This window comes from Ornithorhynchus anatinus, chromosome 5 (assembly GCF_004115215.2).
Source record: "Ornithorhynchus anatinus isolate Pmale09 chromosome 5, mOrnAna1.pri.v4, whole genome shotgun sequence".
NCBI classification, from domain to species: domain Eukaryota; kingdom Metazoa; phylum Chordata; class Mammalia; order Monotremata; family Ornithorhynchidae; genus Ornithorhynchus; species Ornithorhynchus anatinus.
The window spans coordinates 80,634,666-80,657,813 of NC_041732.1; the positions used below are offsets into that span (position 1 = coordinate 80,634,666).

The window sequence follows — 23,148 nt, forward strand, 5'->3', positions numbered from 1 at the left end:
CCACCCCAAATTTAGGGGAGCTCTCTTCCCCTTAGCAGGGGTTTGGGGGTGAGTGGCTCCCCCTTCCCAGCCCCCCACCAGAATCTCTGGGCTCCGAAAGGCCAGGGCCCGGACTAGACCTTGATCATTCTCCCGGCCCCTCTCCCCCGACCTAATGGCGGTGAGCTCTGCCACGGACGCCCGCCCGGGCCAACGCCCCCAGCGGGTCACAGAGGATTTTCTAAGTTTATTTCAAGTGTGGTCATGTAGTCTTTTTAAAACCAGACAAATAAATAAAAAAATACGATTAAAACCGCGGCGCGTGCCTTGGGGAGATCGATGCCGTTAGTGTCAGCGCTGCCCGCGGACAGACGGGCAGACAGGCAGGTTGGTTTAGAGGCCGTAACATTAACAGTCCGGAATTCAGTGCAACGGGGGCGACTACAGTGCAGCCCAGTACCATACCACAGTCGTTCTACCTACACAAGCGGCTCAGGACGGTTGCTATGGAAACGAAGCCTTTCTAGGGAAACTTCTTAAGGCGATATTACAATGGGAATAAGAACTCCTGCATATTTACACAACGCAGCCTGTTGGCATGATGCCCTATAATTTAAGGACTACATGGAGCACTGACGGTCTCACACACACACACACCCAATGCGCACACCCACATAACCCGCACACACACCCACACACATAAATACCTTCCAATCTACAAGGAGGGTGAGAAAAATCTGTCGCCCCGCTCAGAGAAAGTTGCCGAATCTGCCCGGGCCCGGGAAGAGGGGACCCTGTGGACCGGCCCCCGTGAGGGGGGCCATTCTGGTCGCTCCCAAGACGGTCTCCGACACCCCCGGGAGCCCTCAGCTCTGCAGGTGTCGGGGGGATTCCACTGAGCCAGTGACCACAGCCTCCCCTAGCAGGGTGTAATGGGCAAGGAAAGGGAATAGTGTGGGGAGCAGGGCCATAGTCCCCCAGAAGGTGATGGGGGCGGAGGCTGAGGTCCTGGGCTCTCGGCCTCCAACCCACCCTCTGCATGGGGGGTAGCATGGGCCCAAATAGGCGCGTCCTGGGTCATGGGGCCAGCCCGAACCATTAGTGTTGGAGAAAAAGCCTGAAAAAAACTTCTCCACTCCAACAAGATGCTGCAGCCCCCTCCCCGGCCCCACTAAGCCAGACCGCCCCCCTAATTCCCCCCAGCCCGGGTCAGCGACCCCCAGGGAGAGAGCAGAGCCCTCGACGAGTCAGTAAAAAGACCAAAGTTGAAACTCTGGTGCTGGCTTGTCAACTCCGACGACAGCTCTGTTTGCCTGGTGAAGCCGGAGGCTTTAAGTTCCAGTGTGGTTTTGCCACCAACGATCCCTAATGAAAAGGAGCCTTCCGTTCAGTCTGACCGGGCCTGGGAGAAGGTAGGTGGAGGCTGGGGTGGGGGCGAGGCTTCTCACTGAAACTATCGACTGCGAGGACCGGTTACCGTCCCTAAAAGGCAGGTAGGCGTAGCCACGGCCGGTGGGGACGCCGGGAGCCCGGGCCCGGCCCGGACGGCTCTTTCCACCCGACTCCTTCCTCAAGCCCCGCCGGGAAGCCCGGCCCGGCCCGGCCTACACCTGGGAGTCGGCCCCCAGGCTGTGGAACTCATCGGGGGTCTTGTCGCTGGGGCCACCCGCTCCCTGGCGGAAGCCCGAGGCGATCTCGTCGAAGGTCCGGCCTCGGGTCTCGGGGACCTTGAAGTAGGTGAAGATGAAGAAGAGGATGAGGAGCACGGTGAAGATGATGAAGACATAAGGGCCACAGAGTTGCTGAAAGACAAAAATCCGGTTTGCATCGGCAGGGAAGCAGTGGGGGTTGGGAGAGCCCCGGATCGCAGCAAGGAGGGGGAGACCACCCACACACAACGGAAGCAGAGAGCAGGAGCCTCTAAGCACCAGGGGGTTTAAGAGCCCCAGATGTGGGTCAGGTATCGTGTCTGACCTGATTCTTCCACTCCTGCGCTGATGCTTAGTGCAAGAATTGGCACCTAATAAACACTGTATCGACGGACTGAAACCCCCAAGTGGCAGAAGGACCGCACAGGGTAGGGTGGAATGTCACACTCTTGGTTCCCCGGAGACTGAGTGCCTCTCCCCAATCCTCCCTCTCCCCAGCCCTTCCAGAGTCAGGTGAACCGGAGGGAGGGAGAGTGGGGAAGGAAGGCGTGGGGGCAAGGCTCCGGTCTTACTGCCTGCCCTGTCCCCAACGCAGGTCCTGCCTATCTCCCCTGGGACCTCTCGCCCAAATCTCCAGCCCACGGCCCAGCCCGGTCCAGTTCAGGGGTGATTCCAGCCCAGCAGAAGGCTCAGAGTTGGAGCCACACAGCCACGGGTTCTTTTCCCACTCAGATGGACCCTGACCCTCCCTATGTTCAGGCCCAGGGGTCTAGCCACAATCCAAGACCACAGCTGCCGAGGGAGGGTGACGGGGGCCAGCCCAGCTCCTTGGCTAGCAGCTGGGTGCTGGCACCGCCCTGCCATCCTTCCAAGGGACCAGAGGAAACCGCTGAACCCAAGGTGCCAGCCCTGCCCAGGCTTGACATGCCTTCGCCCCGAAAGGCCAACGTGACAGGGCAGGGGTCCGGGGGGGCGGGGGCAAGGGAAGGGATTCGTCCGTTACCTCGACGTATTGGAAGCACATCCCCACCAAGAAGTTGGAGGACCAGTTGGACAGGCCGGCCACGGCGAAGGCTGCCGGCCGCGGCCCCTGGCTGAACAGCTCGGCCACGATGAACCAGGGGATGGGACCGGGGCCGATCTCAAAAAAGGCCACGAAGCCAAAGATGGCGACGATGCTGATGTAAGACATCCAGGGCAGCTGGTCCTGTGCCGGCAAAAGGGAAACTGGGGAGGGAAGGCCTGGGGAGTGTCCTCCACAGCCGGTCTCCAACGATCCTCTCGTTTCCGAGCAGAAGCAGCTGATTTGATGAACTGGGCACCCCCTACTCCCCTCCACCCCACCCCCGCCCCCACCCCCACCCCCACCCCCACGAGGCTCACCAGCAGCGTGAGGGCGATGGTCATGAGCACAGTGCAGCCTGCCATGCCGGCCAGGCCGATGAGATGCAGGGTCCGGCGCCCGGCCCGCTCCACCACGAAGAGCTGGAAACAATCACGACGATGGTATTTGTTAAGTGTTGTTTTAAGCACTGGAGTAATAGTAATAATAATAATGGTGGTATTTGTTAAGTGCTTACTATGTGCTAGATACCGTACTAGGCGCTGGGGTGGATACAAGCAAATCAGGTTGGCCACAGTCCCTGCCCCAAGTGGGGCTCATACAAACTAATCAAGTTGGACACGGTCTCTGTCCGCCTGGGGCTCACAGTCTTAATCTTCAGTTTTCAGATGAGGTGACCGAGGCCCAGAGAGGTGAAGTGACTTCCCCAAGGTCAAACAGCAGACAGTCGGGATCATCAGAGTCCGCACCCTCTCCTCCTCCCACCCCGGGAAGGCTGGGGCCCACAGGCTGGGGAGTTTCGGATCTGGTCAAACACTTTCTGAACGGCCACGAGAGGCCCAGTCACGGGGCACGGGATGTTGAGGTGGCTGTGGTGGCCGCTCACCGGTCAGTACGGGTCGGCCTAGGGTCCCCTCCGGCGGCTGGGGTTCCGGGGGCCTCTGTCCCGGGCACGAGAGCACGTCTGCCCCGAGCGGAACTCTCAGGGGCTGAGGCGCCTCTCCTCCACCCCCAACCCCCGCCGCCCACACCCCCAAGATGAGGGGAGGACCGGAACGGGGGTGGGGGGTACTCACAGACACGACTGTGAAGGCCGTGTTCACCACCCCGGACCCGATGGTGGCATAGATGGGCTGCTCCACCCCCGACTTCTCAAAGATGCTGGTAGAGTAGTAGAAGACCTACGGGAAAGACGGGATCGCTGAGTCGTCCGGCGCAGGCCGTGCGGCTCCGGGCCCGGAGGGTCCACGGGGCCGTCGGGGCGGCGGCCGGGGGAGCGGGGAGGGCTGCTTCCGTCCCCGGGCTGGAACCCAAATCTGAGAGCTGAGCACCGGGCCCGGGAGCGCTCTGTCCCGGCTTTGCGGGGCTGGGCCGGCTCTGGTGCCGGGCAGATCCCCGGGCGGAGGGGAGGGCGGGTCTCCCCAGGAGCGGCACTCACGGCATTGATCCCCGAGAGTTGCTGGGACAGCTGCAGCACCACGGCGATGAGGATGGGCTGTCGGTACATGGGGGAGCGGAACAGCTCCAGAATGGTCACTTTCTTCTCCCGCATCATCTGCCGGCTCTCTTCCTTCATCTCCTGCAGGTCGCTGCTGACGTCCGTGGTCCCCCTCAGCTTCTTCAGCACTGAAGGGGAGAAGAGGCGGCGAGGCAGCCGGAGGGAAACTCGGGGAGGAGGCCGGCGAGGGCCTGGCCGCCGGGGGGAGGGGGAGGGGGCAGCAGGGCGGGGAGGGGGGAAGGATCAGAGGCAGCAGGGACCTTACCGTTCTTGGCTTTATTCTCCTCGTTGCGATTGATGAGGAGGAAGCGGGGGCTCTCCGGACAGAAGGGCAGCAGGACGCACTGGATCAAGGCCGGGGCGAAGGTAAAGCCCAGGAGTAAGGGCCACAGCACCTCGTTCCCCATGATGAAGTCCAGACCAAACACCTTGGGGAAGTGGGAAAGAAGCAGGGGGGAGTGAGGGGTGGGGTCCCCGGCCCCCGGAGGACCTCCTGGTTCCTTCCTGAGATTGGGCGTGGAGTCTGTGGTGGCCCCTGGGGGCCAGCCCGCCCAGCTCTCCCCAAGCCTTGGCTTTCCTGCACTAGCAACTCAGCTCCCTGCTCCACAACCACTTAACTTTTCCGTAGTGTAGTGGTTATAATAATAATAATAATGTTGGTATTTGTTAAGCGCTTACTATGTGCAGAGCACTGTTCTAAGCGCTGGGGTAGACACAGGGGAATCAGGTTGTCCCACGTGAGGCTCACAGTCTTCATCCCCATTTTACAGATGAGGTAACTGAGGCACAGAGAAGTTAAGTGACTTGCCCACAGTCACACAGCTGGCAAGTGGCAGAGCCTGGATTCGAACCCATGATCTCTGACTCCCAAGCCCGGGCTCTTTCCACTGAGCCACGCTGCTTATCACGCTCACCTAACACTTGAAAGGTCTCTGCTTCACAACTGGGCAGAAACACTGAAACTTTACAAAGATGCGGCATGGCCTAGTGGATAGAGCAGGGTCCTGGGATTCAGAAGGACCTAGGTTCTAATCCTGGCTCTGCCACATGTCTGCTCTGTGACCTTGGGGAAGTCGCTTCACTTCTCTGGGCCTCAGTTACCACCTCTGTAAAATGGAGATTAAGACGGTGAGCTCCACGTGGGACAACCTGATTATCTTCTATCTACCCCAGTGTTTCGAACAGCGCTCGGCACACAGTAAGTGCTTAACAAGTACCGTAATTATTATTTATCATTAACCCTTGCTCTCAGGGAACACTGTCCCATGCCTTCTCACCCCCTCTTAATGTCTTGTGCTGTCCGGCCCGTAAGGGGGTCTGGTCAAGCCAAAACACAAATGAGCTGGGCCAGGACTGGGTCTGGGGGCTTGGGGTTGGGGCCGAGGGCTCTGTGCCAGGCCGGGCCCTGTTTCTATTTGTTCACCACTTTCCCTGCGGGCTGAGGGGCTGGGACGGGGGGAGGTGGCATGGACATGCTTGGGAGCTCTTACCAGGACACCTCCCTCCTAGGGGCCCCTCCCACCTCACCCCTAGGAACTAGCCTAAGAGTCTGAGAACCTGTGAAAGACTTGGGAGGGAAGGGAGGAGCAATTAAGGAGCAATTATGGGGATCAGGATGCGATCTGACTCCTGTCTCTATAGGACGGTGATGGGGCAGTCCTGTGTGGGGCTGAGGGGGGAGGGGGGTGGATCCCGGCTCACAGGGGGGGCGGATCCTGGCTCACCTGAGCGATGAGGATGCCAATGACGATGCCCAGCTGGTGGAAGGTGCCCAGGGCCCCCCGCAGAGCAGTCGGAGACACCTCACCCACGTACATGGGCACGAAGCCTGTGGTCAGGCCACAGTAGAGGCCGATGACAAAGCGGCCGAGGATCAGCATCTCGAAGGAGTAAGCCATTTTAGAGAAGCCCATGAGAATGGCGGAGATGAAGGCCAGAGAGTTCACCATCAGCATGGAGTTCCGCCTGCCGGGACAGAAGAGACGGAGCCCGGGGAATCAGGGGCTACGGTGGGGGTGGTCTCTCTTTTCTGCAAGCCTCCTTCATGCGGAACACGCTCTCCCAAGCATGTGGTTCAGTGCTTTGCATATAGTAAGAGCTCAATATACACCATTGATTGATTGATAGATTGAGGGAGGAGGGAATCCGCTTGCAAGCAGGCCAGCCTGAGAAGCAGGGCTAGAAGTATCAGGGCCAGTTGATAAGGTAGGGAGTGCTTAGTACAGTGTTCTCTACACTGTAAGTGCTCAATACAAACCTTCGATTGATTGAAGGAGAGAAGAGGGAACTTGTTCTCAAGCAGGCCTGCTGGGAGGCAGGGCAACAGGGCCAGGTGGTTCAGCAGAAAGTGTTTGGTACAGTGCTCTGCACATTGTACACACTCAATAAAAACCGCTGTTTGACCGATTGAGGGAGGAGGGGAGAGAGGAGAAGAGGAGGAGGGCAAGGTGCTGGGACAGGAAAAGACTCCCGCCCAACCTAGGATCAACGAGGAACGCTTTTCTCTGGCTCCCATTTCTTGCCTCGGGCTTAAGATGGCTTCCACTACCCTGCCCTGGGCCTAGGATGTCCCAGTGTCTCCACTGGGCCTGGTGGTTGTGTCCAGGGTGCGGGGAAGGGGGCATGCGTGCAGGCTGCGGAATGAGGTTGGGACCCTTTTCGATCGTCGCTGATCGCGGCACTCACCGGCCAAAGCGGTTGACGAAGAGTCCTACGGAGAAGGAGCCAATCATGCCTCCGACGGAAAAGATGGCGACCGAGAGGGACCAGAGCGTGGTGAGCGTGTTGGCTGGAATGGGCTCCTTGTAGCGGCTCTCCCAGGTGTAGTTGTAAAACTCTTCGATCACCTGTGGGGAGGAGAGGGTAGAGGTGTTCAGAAGGAGGGAGCCCAGATGACAGGAGGCGAGAAGCCCCCGAGGCCAGGAAGGTGGGAAGGGTTCATTGGGGATACGAAGCAATGTCTGCTAACTCTGCACACAGTAAGCGCTCAATAAATAGCACTGATGATGACTGATGAGGGCTCCAGGGGTGGCTGGGGTAGAAAGGAGTACTGTTATATTGGACTCTTCCAAGCGCTTAGTACAGCACTCTGCACACCGTAAGCGCTCAGTAAACCCGAATGAATGATTGATGGAGATGGACTCTGAGGTAATGGAACACTGACAGGTGGCCTAGTGGCAAGAGCACAGCCTTGGGGGTCAGAGGATGTAGGTTCTAATCCCGGCCCTGCCGCTTGTCATTCACTCATTTGTTCGACTGTATGTACTGGGCGCTTACTGTGTGCAGAGCACTGCGCTACGAGCTTGGAAAGTACAATTCAGCAATAAAGAGACACGATCCCTACCCACACCGAGCTTACAGTCTAGAAGGGGGAAGACAGACATCAAAACAAGTAAACAGACATCAATAAAAATAGAATTATAGATATATATATATATATACATCAAAACAAGTAAACAGGCATCAATACAAGTAAATAGAATTACAGATATGTACATATATAACAAGTGCTGTGGAGTGGGGACAGAGGAGTAGAGCAAATGGAGCGAGTGGAGGTGATGTGGAGGGGAGGGGGAGCTGAGGAAAAGCAGGGCTTAGGAAAAGTTAGCTGTGTGACCTTGGGCAAGTCACTTAACCTCTGTGCCTCAGTTACCTGATCTGTAAAATGGGGATTAAGATTGTGAGCCCCATGTGGGACAACCTGATTACCCTGTATCTACCCCAGCGCTTAGAACAATACTTGGCACTTGAGAAGCAACACGGTGTAGTGGATAGAGCCCGGGCCTTATCCCAGCTCCACCATTTGACTGCTGTGTGACCTTGGGTAAGTCACTTCACTTCTCTGTGCCTTAGTTACCTCATCTGTAAAATAGGGATTGAGATTTGTGAGCCCCACACGGGACAGGGCTCTGCCCATAGTAAGCACTCAAAAAGTACTACTGACTGAGAAGAGTCACTGGAATCCCCAGCTAGTTCAGACAAGCTAGAATGATTGCCACATCCCTCATGACTAGGGAATGGAGGCTTTTTTGTCATTTCTGTCACTCCCAGCCCACTGCGAGTTTACAGTCTAATCTCTTTTGCCTCATCTATTCCCTTAGATCTGTGACCTTTGGGCATTTGATATTCGTCCCATCCCCAGCCCCACAGCACTTAAATCAAGCATTATAAATTAGAGAAGCAGCGAGGCTCAGTGGAAAGAGTGCGGGTTTAGGAGTCAGAGGTCATGGGTTCTAATCCCACTCCGCCACCCCTTAGCCCTGTGACCTTGGGCAAGTCACTCAACTTCTCGGTGCCTCAGTCACCTCATCTGCAGAATGGGGAGTAAGACTGTGAGCCTCATGTGGGACAACCTGATTACCCTGTATCCATCCCAGCGCTTAGAGCAGTGCTCGGCACATAGTAAGCACTTAACAAATACTAACATTATTATTATTACAAATGTTACATCACAAATTACTTATATGAATGCCTGTCTCCCCCTGTAGACTGTAAGCCTCTTACAGACAGGGGATATGCCTGCTACTTCTGCCATACTGTACTCTCTCAAGCTCGTAGTAAGTGCTCTCAACATAGTAAGCACTCACTAAAAAGCGAAGCAGCGTGGCTTAGTGGAAAGACCACGGGCTTGGGAATCAGAGGTTGTGGGTTCTAATCCCTACTCTGCCACTTGTCAGCTGTGTGATCCTGGGCAAGTCACCCAGCTTTTCCGTGCCTCAGTTACCACATCTGCAAAGCGGGGATTGAGACTTGAGTCCCACATGGGACAACCTGATAACCTTGTATGTCTCCCAGTGCTTAGAACAATGTTTGGCAAATAGTAAGCGCTTAAATACCATCATCATTATTAAAAACTACTGCTTGACCGTTTGATTCACGTTCTCATGCTGCATGACACTTCAGACAGCCCCTTGAGTATGCCCCTTCAAAGAACTTAGGTATCCGCTCACTCCAAATTCGTAGTGCCTATGCGCATCTTGATTCTATTTATTGCTATTGTTCTTGTCTGTCTCCCCCGATTAGACTGTAAGCCCATCGAAGGGCAGGGGCTGTCTCTGTTACCGATTTGTACATTCCCAGCGCTTAGTACAGTGCTCTGCACATAGTAAGCGCTCAATAAATACTATTGAATGAATGAACAGGGACTGCGTCCAACTCGATTTTCTTGTGTCCACTCTAGTGCTTAGTACAGTGCCTGGCCCATAGTAAGTGCTTCACAAATACCCCAGTTATTATTATTACAGTAAGCGCTTAAGCAGCAATGTGGCTCAGTGGAAAGAACACGGGCTTGGGAGTCAGAGGTCATGGGTTTCAATCCCAGCTCCACCACTTGTCTGCCGTGTGAGCTTGGGCAAGTCACTTCACTTCTCTGTACCTCAGTTCCCTCATCTGGAAAATGGGGATTAGGACTGTGAGCCCCACATGGGACAACCTGATTACTGTGTATCTACCCCAGTGCTTAGAACAGTGCTTGGCACATGGGTGGTGTCTAACATTCATTAGAGAGCTAAGTGTAATGCAGTGCAAGTTACTGTTTTAAGAAAAAGCTAATGGGGTTTCTTAATTTGTCCTACCCTGTATATAACTTCTTTGTGCCTCAGTTACCTCATCTGTAAAATGGGCAGTAAGACTGTGAGCCCCACGTGGGACAACCTGATCACCTTGTATCCTCTCCAGTGCTTAGAACAGTGCTTTGCACTAAAATGGAAAAAATGGTGTCTCGAACTGAGAAATCTGGTAGTTGGAGGACTAAATGGTGGTATTGGCCATGCCTTTGCTTCTTGGGTGGCCGAGCACTAAGAACAGTGCTTGACACATAGTAACCACTTAACGAGTACCATGAAAAGAAATTGGTCAGTGAAAGCTGGCTGTAAATAGGCAAAATTGGCTTCTCCAGCTGAGGAACCTTGCCAATGGGGGCCCATGCCTTCAACCAGAGCTGAGTACAGTGGCAAGAGCCCGGTCTTGGGAGTCAGAGGTTATGGGTTCTAATCCCGGCTCCACCGCTTGTCAGCTGGGTGACTCTGGATGAGTCACTTCACTTTTCTGTGCCTCAGTTACCTCATGTGTCAAATGGGGATAAAGACTGTGAGCCTCACATGGGACAACCTGATTACCCTGTATCTACCCCAGCGCTTAGAACAGTGCTCTGCACATAGTAAGCGCTTAACAAATACCAACATTATTATTATTAAAAACCTCCAGTGGTTGCCTATCAACCTCCGCACGAAACAAAAACTTCTCACTCTAGGCTTCAAGGCTCTCCATCTCCTTGCCCCTCCTCCCTGCTCTCTTTCTACTGTCCACCCCATAGGCTCCGCTCCTCTGCCGCCCACCTCCTCACCGTCTCCCGCTCTCGCCTATCCCGTCGACCCCTGGCCCACGTCCTCCCGCTGTCCCGGAATGCCCTCCCTCCTCACCTCCGCCAAACTCATTCTCTTCCCCTCTCCAAAGCCCTACTGAGAGCTCATCCAAGAGGCCTTCCCAGACTGAGCTTCCCCTTTTCCCTCTGCTGCCCCTCTACCCCCCATTTCCCTCTGCTCTTCCCCCTCTCCCTTCCCCTCCCCTCAGCACTGTGCTCGTCTGCTCATTTTATACATTTTTATTACCCTATTTATGTTGTTAATGAGATGTACATCCCCTTGATTCTATTTATTGCTACTGTTTCAATGAGATGTCCATCCCCTTGATTCTATTTATTGCTATTGTTTTTGTCTGTCTCCCCCGATTAGACTGTAAGCCCATCAATGGGCAGGGACTGTCTCTATATGTTGCCGATTATTTGTACATTCCAAGCGCTTCATACAGTGCTCTGCACATAGTAAGCGCTCAATAAATACTACTGAATGAATGAATTACTCTAGGAAGCGCTTAACCAATACCATCGTTATTACCAAGACATACCACCGCTAGTATTGCTACGGAGGCGGCAGCAGGGGGCGCCCGAGTTCCCGCCGTCTGCGCCTGCAGGGCCGCCAGCCTCCGGGAGGTGGCGCTGCGGGGATGGATGACGTCATCGCCCCCCCCCCCGCGCCCCCCGGGCTGATGCAAGCAGCTCCGCCCGCCGTCAACTGGGTTTTTCCAGCGGCCCCACCCCGTAAAAAATAAACGGGGGTATGTGTTAAGCTCTTACTATATGCAAAGCACTGTTCTAAGCACTGGGGGCTACAAGGTGATCAGGTGGTCCCACAATTTTAATTCCCCTTTTACAGATGAGGTAACTGAGGCACAGAGAAGTGAAGTTCATTCATTCAATAGTATTTATTGAGCTGTGCTAAGCGCTTGGACTGGACAATTCGGCAACAGATAGAGACAGTCCCTGCCCAATGACGGGCTTACAGTCTAATCGGGGGAGACGAGACGGACAAAAACAAGACAGCATAATAACCCACGACCTATGACTCCCAAGCCCGGGCTCTTTCCACTGAGCCAGGCTGCTTCTCAGGCCCAGCTTCTCGAGGGTCGGGCCTGGCCAGGCCCCCCAGACCCTCCGGCCCCCCGTACCCGGGGCCCAGGCAAGCCTGGTGACTCTGCCAAGGTCACTGCCTGCGGGTCTGCCCATTCCTCCAGGGCCTGAGAGTCAGTTGTCCGTTTCGGGGAAGGCCGGCCCGGCCACGACTGGTACACGCCGCAGCGGCAGGGACGGGTGGGCAGATGACGCCTGGGCAGCAGCGGTCCTGGCCTGGCCTCAAGCGGGTCTTTCATTCATTCAGTTGTATTTATTGAGCGCTTACTATGTGCAGAGCACTCTACTAAGCGCTTGGAATGGACAATTTGGCAACGGATAGAGACAGTCCCCGCCTAACGATGGGCTCACAGTCTAAACGCTATGGAAACACAACACTCCTCACAGTTGGAGCGGGACCACAGAGCCACCGCTAAGGCAGATGCAAACTACCCACAAGACATCCCCAGCCACACTTTGGTTGTATTATGCTAACTCTCCATCATAATGGTTAATAATGACAATATTTTGGTATTTGTTAAGCACTTACTATGCGTCAGGCACTGTACTAAGCACTGGGGTAGATACAGGCAAATGGGGTTGGACCCAGTCCCTGTCTCAAGTGGGGCTTACAGTCTCAATCCCCATTTTTATAGATAAGGTAAGTGTGACACAGACAAGTTAATTGACTTGCCTAAGGTCACACAGCACACAAATGGCAGAGTTGGGATTAGAACCCATGACCTTCTGACTTCCAGGTCCATGCTCTATTCGCTACCGTGATGCTGCATCATCATTCTAGAATGAAAGCCCATCTTCTAGATGGTACGCCCGCTGTTGGGTAGGGATTGTCGAATTGTACCTTCCAAGTGCTTAGTACAGTGCTCTGCACACATACGAGTGAATGAATATCTCTCTCCTTTTGCCCCAGGGGATGAGGTAGGTTGGTTGGTCAGTCAGTCATCCATCCATCCTTCCCTCCTTCAGCGGGGTCGGGTGAGTGGTTCATGTGAGCCCCTGGTCTCAGGTGTATGGGGATGCATAGGGGTGCCTTTTACGCGGATGTGTTCTCTGGCTTCCATCAGGGCCTGCCTCTATCCATTGAGCCCGACAGACGTGACCCCAACTTGGAAACTGCTCTGCCAGCCCCACAGTTGGGGGTCCGAACGGGCCGCTCTGCTCAGCAGGGGCCTCTGCTCCCATGGAAACCTCCACGGGAGCACCGCATCCCCAGCCAGGAGCAGGAGGCCTCGGCAGCGCTGTGCCTCTGGGCTCTGCCGCCAATGGAAAATCCCCAGGAAGCTGCCTGCTTAGGAGCCCGCTTGGACTGAGGCAGTCTTGAGCCCAAATATTGCCGCTGCCCACACTCTCTTCTCACCTTAAGCAAAAAAATCCCAAGGGAGGATTGGAATCCCTCTATTCCGCTCCAGAGAACTTGGTAACCACCAATGAGTCAGTCAAGGAGGTTTGCCAGACCGGCCCACCCAAATCAGGAAAAAACTGGGCTTGCTGGGATGGAGGAAGCTGAGTGGCTGAGCCTTTGACCAGAGTTAAGGATATATATGTAAATATAATTATAGGATCATATGTGTGTGTGTCTGTCCACCCATTCATCTAGACACACTCTCTCTCTCTTTCTTAGTGATGATGGTGAACTTCACTTTTGGGAACGTGTGGCGGGGAAGGCATAATTCCTCCAAGAGATGTAGTGAAGAGATGGGCAAACTGAGGCCCCCAGGATTTGCAGGGGCCAGGAGGGGTCTGGGGATCCCAGCCCTCAGCACAAGACTCTCCCCGCAACACCACCAGTCTGCGTTCGGGTTGGGAAACCTCTGAGGCCTGAGCCGGGATCCTCCTGGGGCTGGGGTCCTACGTCACGCTCGGCACCTTTACGAGAGGGTCAAGGGGGACCTGGGCCCTTTGGGGGCTCCCAGCCCAGCTTTCTGGTTGCGAGGAGGAACAGAGCCAACCACCCCCTTTGCTCGGTGGGGAGCTCAGGCCCCAAGGATTGAGAGAAGCTTGGCGGGTGGAAGTCAGGGCTGGCAGAGATGGTGGGCGGAGACAGCATGATTGGGCCTGTGGTTCTGGTAGGGATGGTCTGTCTCAGGCTCTCCTTGTCAGTGCCGGTTCAGAGAGCAGACATGGAGGTCTCAACTGGGAGCCCAGGCTGGATGGAGCTAGCCAGCACCAGTTTCCCTCACAACCTGGCCCGGAGCAGCTCTGCCCAAGCCCGAGGCTACTGTCGCTGCAGGTTCAGCCTGTGTGATGCTCCTGTCTGGCTCAGGGAGCTGGGGTAGAGGGGGCTGGGGGTAGAGGGTGCTACCTGTCTACTGAAGGGAAGGTCCGAGACCCGGGGTGGGACCGCCCAGATGAAGCAGCATGGCTCAATGGAAAAAGGCTGGGGAGTCAGATGTCATGGGTTCAAATCCCGGTTCCGCCACTTCTCAGCTGTGTGACTTTGGGCAAGTCACTTACTTTCTCTGAGCCTCAGTTACCTCAACTGTAAAATGGGCATTTGTGGAGAAGCAGCGTGGCTCAGTGGAAAGAGCACGGGCTTTGGAGTCAGGGCTCATGAGTTCGAATCCCAGCTCTGCCACTTGTAGGCTGTGTGACTGTGGGCAAGTCACTTAACTTCTCTGTGCCTCAGTTCCCTCATCTGTAAAATGGGGATTAAGATTGTGAGCCCCACGTGGGACAACCTGATTCCCCTATGTCTACCCCAGCGCTTAGAACAGTACTCGGCACATAGTAAGCGCTTAACAAATACCAACATTATTATTATTACATATTTTTATTACCCTATTAATTTTGTTAATGAGATGTACATCCCCTTGATTCTATTGATTGCTATTGTTTTTGTCTGTCTGTCTCCCCCGATTAGACTGTAAGCCCGTCAGTGGGCAGGGATTGTCTCTATCTGTTGCCAAATTGTACATTCCAAGTGCTTAGTACAGTGCTCTGCACATAGTAAGCGCTCAATAAATACTAATGAATGAATGAATGGGCATTAAGACTGTGAGCCCCACATGGGACAACCCGATCACCTTGTGTCCTCCCAGCGCTTAGAACAGTGCTTTGCACATAGTAAGCGCTTAAATGTCATCATTATTATTATTATTGTTATTATTATGAAGCATGGCATGGGCTTCTGATTCCACACCCATAGATGAGGTTGCCCTGCCCGCCCAGTCTCACAGCCACCCACATGGCTCACCCTGCGGCTGAAATCACGTTGCTGGGCCAGAAAGATAACTGGCCTCAGCAGATAGCAGCCCGAGAGTGGATGTGTGGGCAGGGTGGGGGGGACGGGGCATTCTTGATCATTCTTTGGAGAAGACCTTTCACAGACTATTTCCCCAGAATGAGGACGGGGGAGGCTGCAGAGAGTTGGGGGGGGTGGGGGTCAGAGAAGGGGGTCAGGAGGTGACCTGGGGGGCCAGGGAGGGCGTGAATCAATCAATCCATGGTATTTACTGAGTGTGCGCTCTGTGCTTGAAAGCTGCGATTCAAGCCAGTTGTGAGGTGACCCCCATCTTGTGACTCCTGCCCTGTGGCCTACCCCGGTCCCTCTCAGCTACCCTCTCCACAAGAAACTGTTCCCCAGCTTCAGCTGTCTCTCTCTCTCTCACCCCTTCCCCACCAAGAACCAAGGAGGTGGTGGGCAGGCCCTTAGCGACCAGGCCACAGAGGGGCAGCCTCATGGAGAAAACTCCAAGCCCTTTCGGAGAGTGGGCAGGGCAAGGGACGAGGGCAGAATCCCCTCCGCCGCCTGCCATCTCTTGAGCCTACCTCCGGCCCCTCTTGCTCTAATATCCAGTCAGATCACATCCTCTCCCTCAGGATGCACAGAGAGGGGAGCGGTCTCCAACCGGGAAGAGCCGAAGGGAAACAGCTGGGAGGGGAGGAGATGGAAACACAGGTTCTGCCTTGGCTCCCCTGTCCCAGCTGGGGAGCACGAGAGGGGTCCATTTCTCCCCAGCCTCTTCTTCCCCCAGGATACCTCAGCATCCGCCACGATGCTTTCCTCAGGGCCCCACTTCTCCTCCCCCAAATTCCTGCCCAGAGCTAAGCAAATCCCACTCAGTGAGACTGGCACATTCCCTCATTCCTTCTCCCCACCCGTTGGCATCTCCCTTGGAGGGTGGAATTTCCAAAGGTGCCAAGGCAGAGGGGGCATGGATAAAGACCGGGCTCTGCCCACGCTCTGTTGGTGCCCAGGCTGTACAGCCAGAGCGTGTCCCTCGGCGGTCTGCTTGTCCTGGCAGGCCAGGGGCTCCGAGATCCACAGTGACTCCAGCTCCAAAACTCTCAGGCTCCCCAATTAAGCGCTTAGTACAGTGCTTTGCACATAAACGCTCAATAAACAACTGAATGAATGAATGAATAATAATGATGGTATTTGTAAGTGTGAACTCACTGTGGGCAGGGACTGTCTATCTTTATTGCTGTATTATACTTCCAAGCATTTTGTACAGTGCTTTGCACACAGTAAGCGCTCAATAAATACGACTGAATGAATGAAAGTGCTTACTGTGTACCAGGCACTGCACTAAGCGCTGGGATGGATAAAAGCAAACTGAGTTGGACGCAGTCCCTGTCCCATGTGGGGCTAACGGTCTCAATCCCCATTTTACAGATGAGGTAACTGAGGCACAGAGAAGTGAAGTGACCAAGGTCACACAGCAGACAAGTGGGGGAGTCAGGATTAGAACCCATGACCTGGTGAACCCCAAGGCCCATGCTTTATCCACTAAGCTGTGCTGCTGCTGTCCCCAAAGGAAGAAATCCAGGCTCTAGCCCTCAGGGGCCCCAGAACCAACTTGGCTGAATGTGTTGGAGCTCCTCGGCTTGTGGAACGAGGCCCCGGGCCAGACGGTCCCAACCCAAACACAGAGGATTTGGCCAAAACCAGCTGGGCCTGCTGGGAGTCCTACCGCTTTGCTCGGTTGCATTCAGCTCTAGGTAACCCCTGCAAGCCAGGAGCTTCCTTGGCCGCTCCCAGAGCCGGCCAAGCAGGTAAGAGCATCGGGGCTGGTGAGGCTGGCGAGGCTGGCTCCCTGGGTCCAGGAGGCATATCTAGGCTGTGGGTCTCCACCCCTACTTCCTATGCCCACTCCAAGGTTCCTTAGACGCAGAGTGCAGGGGGCCGGGACCGAGGGTGTGCCCCCGAGATGGCGGAAGCCAGGAAGCTCAGATCCAGCCTGGGTACCGGACTCCCTGGATGAAGTGGAGTGGCTGAAGGGGGGCTGTGATGAGGATGGGCTGAAACCCCCGAGGACCACCCTCCCCAACTCAGGGCAGCCCTGGGGGTTCGGGCCTGATGGATTCTAACAGAACTTCCTCCCCACTTTTCACCCCCTCCCTGGGGACCTCTGTCCCTGGGGGCCTCATGGTCCCTACCTCAGGGGGAGGAAGGGGCAGTCAGCCCGGTCAGCGTCAAGCACACGGGTCCCGGTCCCCTGTCCAACACCTTGAGCAGGACAGCATTATTTGTGAGTGTTCAGCCATCAGTGCTAGCTCTGGTTCTGCCCCACTGCTGTAGCTGCCTCTCCCTTCGGCTTCTAGACTCTTTAGGGGACCCAAGGGATGAGGACAGAATGTCCTACTACTTGCTGCCGTCCTGAGCTCCTCAAAAAGGGTTAAAGAGCTTTGGGTAGAAATTGCTTTGAGTCCCTTCTAATCAGGTCTCAATCCAGATCCCTACTTGGCTAACATCCCTTCTCCGCTTTCCCTCAGATGACCTGGCTCCACTCCTAAACCATTCTCCTTAAGACAGACCACAGGGTCCCGAGATCTAATCCCAGCTCCTCCGCACGCCGGCTGGGTGACTCTGGGCACAGTGCTTCACTTCTCTGTGCTTCAGGTTTCTCGGCTGCAAGACGGGGATAAACCATGAGCTTGTGTGGGAAAGGGGCTGGGTCTGATCAGATTATCTTGTATTCCTCGATGCCTAGCTCAGTGCTTGGTACAAAACAAGCGCTTAATACCATCATCATTACCATCATTATTATTACAGCCTTCCCCACATAGGGTGCCTTTGCCTCAGTACCTAAACAGGGACCTCGGCATGTACTTGGGTGACTATCTTGTGTAGGGTTAAGTCATCCTGCTGCTCCTGTCTTTTCCCAACCCCCAGAGGTTCATCTGACCTCAACCCTAACTTGATCCCTGGCCCCCCTTCCCCTCCCATGCACAACTCTTCCTGTTAAGACACATTTGTCTCAAACAAACCAACTGGAATTTCTTGACTGCCCTGCCCGGTCTGGTATTTCCCTCAGCCTCTCCGAGCTCATTCTCTCAGGCTCGACACTCTGCTCGCGGGGACACGGCGAGACTGCAGCTCACTGTCATTCTCCCCTCAACCAACTCCCACCCCCACCACCCATTTGCCAGAAGGACCTCCCCTAAGCCAGGAACTGCCCAAGAGGAGACACGCAGGCAGCCCTTTCTCTTCCCCATGAAACTTGCATGTGGAACAGAGAGTCCACAAGCACCCCCCTGGCTGGTGGGCAGACTTCTATTAAGGCCTCATCAGGTCTAATGCTACTGTACTCCTCCAAGCACTAAGGACAGTCTTCTAAACCCAGCTGGCGATTAATAAATAGCAACTGAGAAGAAGCATGGCCTAATGGAAAGAGCACTGGCCTAAGAAGACCCAGGTTCTAATCCCGGCTCTTCCAGTTGTCTGCTGTGTGACCTTAGGCAAGTCACTTAACTTCTCTGTGTTTTAGTTCCCTCATCTGTAAAAGGGACTTGGGGTTTTTTCTTATTTTTAATGGTATTTGTTTAGCACTTACTATGTCCCAGACACTCTACTAAGCACAGGGGTCGATACAAGCTAATCAGGTTGGACACAGTCCATGTCCCACATGAGACTCAGAGCCTTAATCCCCGTTACAGATGAGGTAACTGAGACAATGACAAGTTCAGTGATTTGTACCTACTCCAGTGCTTAGTACATAGTAAGCACCGAACAAACACCACCACTATTATTATTGTGGATCATGGACACCCGATCACCCCAGCCGCCCCAGAGGGAGGAGTCTGAATAGATCTGAATTTGTCTGCACCTGGGTGTGTGAATGAATTTATCTTTGCCTGTACATTCGAGTTTGGATGTGTGTATGTGTGCGTCTATGCCTGTGTCAGATGGTAGGCCTGGGTGTGGGTCCAGGTGTGTGTCTGGAACCTGACCACTCGGGTATTTGAGTCACTTCTCTTTCTGGGAAACCATGAGGCAGCTGTGATCTTTGAATATGAAAACTCCGAGCCCCACTTTCAATGATAGTTGACAGAAGACTCGGGATTTCTGACTCACGTAGTGACGAAAACTCAAATTCTTGGCCCGATTCTCCCCCGTCTCTGGGTCTGGGTAGACCCTCAGGACTACCTCCCTCGGGACTAGCAGGAAGCTCCGGCTGGGCCAAGCCACCCCGAGCTTGTTATACTGTAATAATTGTGGTATTTGTTAAGTACTTACTATGTGCTAGGCACTGTACTAAGCGCTGGGGTGGATACCAGCAAAGCAGGTGGGTCACAGTCCCTGTTCTAAGTGGGGCTCACAGTCTCAATCCCCGTTTTACAAATGAGGTAACTGAGGCACAGAGAAGTGAAGTGACTTGCCCAAAGTCACACAGCAGACAAGTGGCGGAGCTGGGATTAGAACCCATGACCTTCTGACTCCCAGGCCCATGCTCTATCCACTATGCCATGCTGCTTTCCATACTGTACTCTCCCAAGAGTTTAGTACAGTGCTCTGCACACAGTCAGTGCTCAATAAATACGACTGACTGACTGAGCTGGGGGATGGCCTGAGATGTCTGTATTGCTCTGTAACCAAGGCCAAGCTATGTGCCCGCTTCCAGACTGAAAACACCCACGCTAATACGCCATAAGCAACTTCAGAAATGGCATTCTGGCAACTGGGGTCACTTCCTCCCTCCTCCCCCTTCTCCTGCACGAAAAGAAGGAGCTGAGTCTAGGACAGAAAGTGCTAGCCTTTCCCTTGGGCGTCTGTCTCTCGGCCTCTCCTCAATGTCTTCGTCTGTCTGTCTCCACGGCTCAAGCCAAGCCCCCACTCGCCTCCTGTTCTGACTCTAATGGGGTTGAGTCCAAGAAAAAGGGATGTAGGATGTCAGAGAAAAGGAAAGAGAAAGAGAGAGAGGACAATAAAATGATTTACACCATCAGAAGACCAGGGACGGGCTCAAAAAGCTGAGGAGATGGGGAATGGATCGACCAATTACTTTTCAGCATTATCGGGGTTTAGGGAGCCATCTTAAATCTAAGGTCGACTTGACTTCAGAGCAACGCGGAAGCCCAAGAATGCAGGCCAGCATCCAGCTGGTGTTGCGACAGAAAAGGCCTGTGCCTATATGGCCAAATTCACCAGGTAACTGGCTCTGCTTCACTCTTTCCTCCAGGTGGGATATGACCTTTGGCCTTTCCTGCTGGGCGAAAGCTCTGTTTCTGGACTCCTACTGCACTGGGCTTTGCCCGGGACCCCCACTTAGATGGAGCCGCTCTGAGCTCCAATTTCCTGTTTGGTCCAGCTAACCTAACGGCTCCCGCCACTGCCACCTATCCCTGCAGGGTCTGGTCGCCAAGACCACGGCCCAGGCTTGCCGTTGTTCTCCCTCTTCCTGTTGGGCCTGTTGGTCCTGTTTGGGTAAATCAACCAATCCCTCTAGACTGTAAACTCATCGTGGGCAGGGAGCGTGTCCATCAGCTCGGTTCTACTGTATTGCCCCAAGCACTTCGTATAGGGCTCTGCACATAGTAAGTACTGAGTAATAAATAATACCATTGATTGATTGCCTCCAGATTCCTACGCCCTCGCCCTACCACAACGCCAACTCCTTCTGTGGAGACTGTAGGTGGGGGTGATAGGAGCAGAAGTGAGTGCTTGTTCCTCTGGGCTCTTCCGGGTTGAAGGGGCTGGGACTGTAGAAAGGACTTTCCTTTTCTCCTCAAATGCCCGGCTGACCCCCCGCTGCCCTCAGATCTCTGGTGCCTGCCTCAATCATCTTGTGTTAGTCAGGGCATGTGGAGGGAGTGGAGGGAGGTATGTTGGAAGATGAGGGGGAATCTCAGACTCTAACAAGGACCACTGTTGCCAGATGGGTCAGGGACTTGCCCCAGGACCCACCTCAAGGCAGTGGCGGCATCGGAATGGGGGAGCCCCACCTCTCCGCCGCCCACTCTCCTATCTCCTCTCCCCTGGGGGCTCTAACCCACTTTGACACACCAGCGGGCAAGCAAGACAAAGGAAACAAGATATTTTCTAGTTTTTTTGCCGAATTAACAGCGGTTGGAATGTCCACGCTCATCCCCTCCCTGCGGGTAATGGGTAATGTTTTCCCTGCAGGAGAGTGACTCTGCTGCCCCGGGGCTCAGGTGATCGACACGCGGGCAGAAGGTGTGGCCCGCTGGCCCCAACCAGCTGGGCTCAGGAGAGGCGGGGCCCGGGGGTGGAAGGAAGCTGGCACTGGCAATTGGGCTCCAGGAGCCGCCCAAGTGCGCCTCCAACTAGAAGCGGCCGGCTTTCGGGGCCCAAATCGAAAGGAATCCTGATCGGGTTGACCCATCAGCAGGATCCCAAAGGCCAGGCCGATGGGGCTGCCTCGGCCCCACTTCTGCAGATTCCCAAGACCACGGCTTCCTCTGGGTCTGGCCCCGTCGGGGAAACAGAACACAGGCAAGCGGAGCATCCTAGAAGAAGTTCAGAGGCCAAGACCTCGCTTTCTTTCAGGTCGGGATGCACTGCCAGACACACACTGGAGGAGGAGGAGGGCGGCCCAGACAGACATGGGACCAGCCGGGGTGGATCCACCCGTTCCCCCAGGCGGTGGGCTCCGGCATGGAGGTGGAGCCGGCCGAGGGTGGGTCGGAGTGCGCGACTGTGAGCCGGCTGGCCGGCAAAGGGGAGGCTGGATGGCAAGCCGGCCTTGGGGGGTCTTACCTTCTGTGGAGCATTGATCACACCTGTGTTGTAGCCAAACTGCAAGGAGCCGAGCACAGCCACTCCCACCGCCAGCATCAGGGGAGCCGTCATCTGCTGAGGGGAACACAGGGAAAGAGAGTCAGGGGCTGGGTCGCATCGGAGCCATAGAGGGGCAGTATCCTGCCATGCCGGCTACCTGCGTGGCCAGCCTCCCCTGTTGCCCAACCTCCCCGGAACCCTCTCCCACTGGCTACGTTCCCACCTTACCCTTGGGGACCCAGCTATTGCTGGCCCTAGGCTACCCAGAAGTGGCCCTCTGGGTCCCAGGCCTTGCGGCAGCAAGAGGCAAACCCAGACACGCGTGCTTGAGAACCGCACCCTCTGCCGTCTCCCGGCTTCTGCCCACTCAGGTCAGCCCAGGCTCCTCTCTGGCTTTAACGTGGCCTATGGAGCAAGAAGCGGAGGGAGAAAGCCAAGGAGAGCCGGGGGGGAAGGGGGAGGAGGGATGGGGCAGAGACAGTCTGACATGAAGGGAGCTGCAGTTCTGTTTACCCAAGTGTGGGTGTTATTAGGGAGTGCCACCTTTCTGCTGAAAGGTAGGGGAATCTTTTTCCGGCTTTCAATTGAGGAAGCAAGGGACGGACTGAAGCCTATGTATATTTAACTATTCGAGTCCAGGGAGGACAAAAATTGCTGGAAACATTTCGGGGACTCCATGTCCACCCAGCCCTCTTCCTCCCCACCCAGTGAGCGCTCAGAAAATATTGCTGAATGAGGGGATAATCACACTCTGTAATCCTCCCAAACAGCCGGAGCATTTACTGCAAAATCTCCGGGCCGTTCCCCAGACTATAGCGCTGGAGAAGCAACTGTTCTGGAAGTTCTCAATTTGAATCCTATCACCCATTTCTCCCATACATGCCCGTCTGATTCCTCTCCCTCGGCCTTCCAAAGTGCTACTTAGCTCCGCCGGGAGATGGCCGATGGGTAGCTCTGGTTGAGCCCAGACGGATTTAAACCGATCTGTTTTCCACTCGATCCCTCTATTGTCTCAAGAGCCTCACCCATTTCAGGTCATTTTTGCCTCTAAGCACCTGGAGAGTGCAACCCAGCAGGCGGCAGAACTGACAAGACAGAAAACTTCTTTTTCTAACTTTTTTTTTTAAATGCTATTTGTTAAGTGCTTACTATGTGCCAGGCGCTGAACTAAGCGCTGGTGTAGGCACAAGCTAATCATATTGGATGCAGTCCATGTCCCAAATGGGGCTCACAGTTTTAATCCCCATTTTACAGATGAAGTAACTGAGGCACAGAGAAGCAAAGAGTCTTGCACAAGGTCACACGGCAGACAACTGGAGGAGCCGGCATTAGAACTCAGAAGAGAAGCAGCATGGCTTAGTGGAAAGAGTTAGAGGTCATGGGTTCTAATCCCAACTCTGCCACTTGTCTGCTGTGTGACCTTGGGAGAGCCACTTCACTTCTCTGAGCCTCAGTTCCCTCATCTGAAAAAATGGGGATTAAGACTTTGAGCCCCATGTGGCACAACCTGATTACCTTGTATTTACCCCAGCG

General features: G+C 54.8%; 1 protein-coding gene across 2 annotated transcripts in view; it reads right to left on the reverse strand.

Moving 5' to 3' along the window:
- Positions 1-206: 206 nt before the first annotated feature.
- Positions 207-23,148, reverse strand: part of SLC2A1 (solute carrier family 2 member 1) — a 29,827-nt gene continuing 6,885 nt past the window's right edge. Inside the window, exons 2-10 of one of the 2 annotated variants that reach the window (XM_029066169.2) lie at positions 21,595-21,687; positions 6,875-7,035; positions 5,914-6,154; positions 4,455-4,617; positions 4,130-4,317; positions 3,768-3,872; positions 3,012-3,113; positions 2,632-2,835; positions 207-1,781 (exon numbers count right to left, since the gene is read on the reverse strand). In XM_029066169.2, the coding sequence (XP_028922002.1) occupies positions 1,584-1,781; positions 2,632-2,835; positions 3,012-3,113; positions 3,768-3,872; positions 4,130-4,317; positions 4,455-4,617; positions 5,914-6,154; positions 6,875-7,035; positions 21,595-21,687 (1,455 nt within the window). In that variant the 3' untranslated portion in view covers positions 207-1,583. Of the gene's footprint in view, positions 1,782-2,631; positions 2,836-3,011; positions 3,114-3,767; positions 3,873-4,129; positions 4,318-4,454; positions 4,618-5,913; positions 6,155-6,874; positions 7,036-21,594; positions 21,691-23,148 lie in introns of both variants that reach the window. The other variant, XM_029066168.2, reaches the window with a different exon arrangement.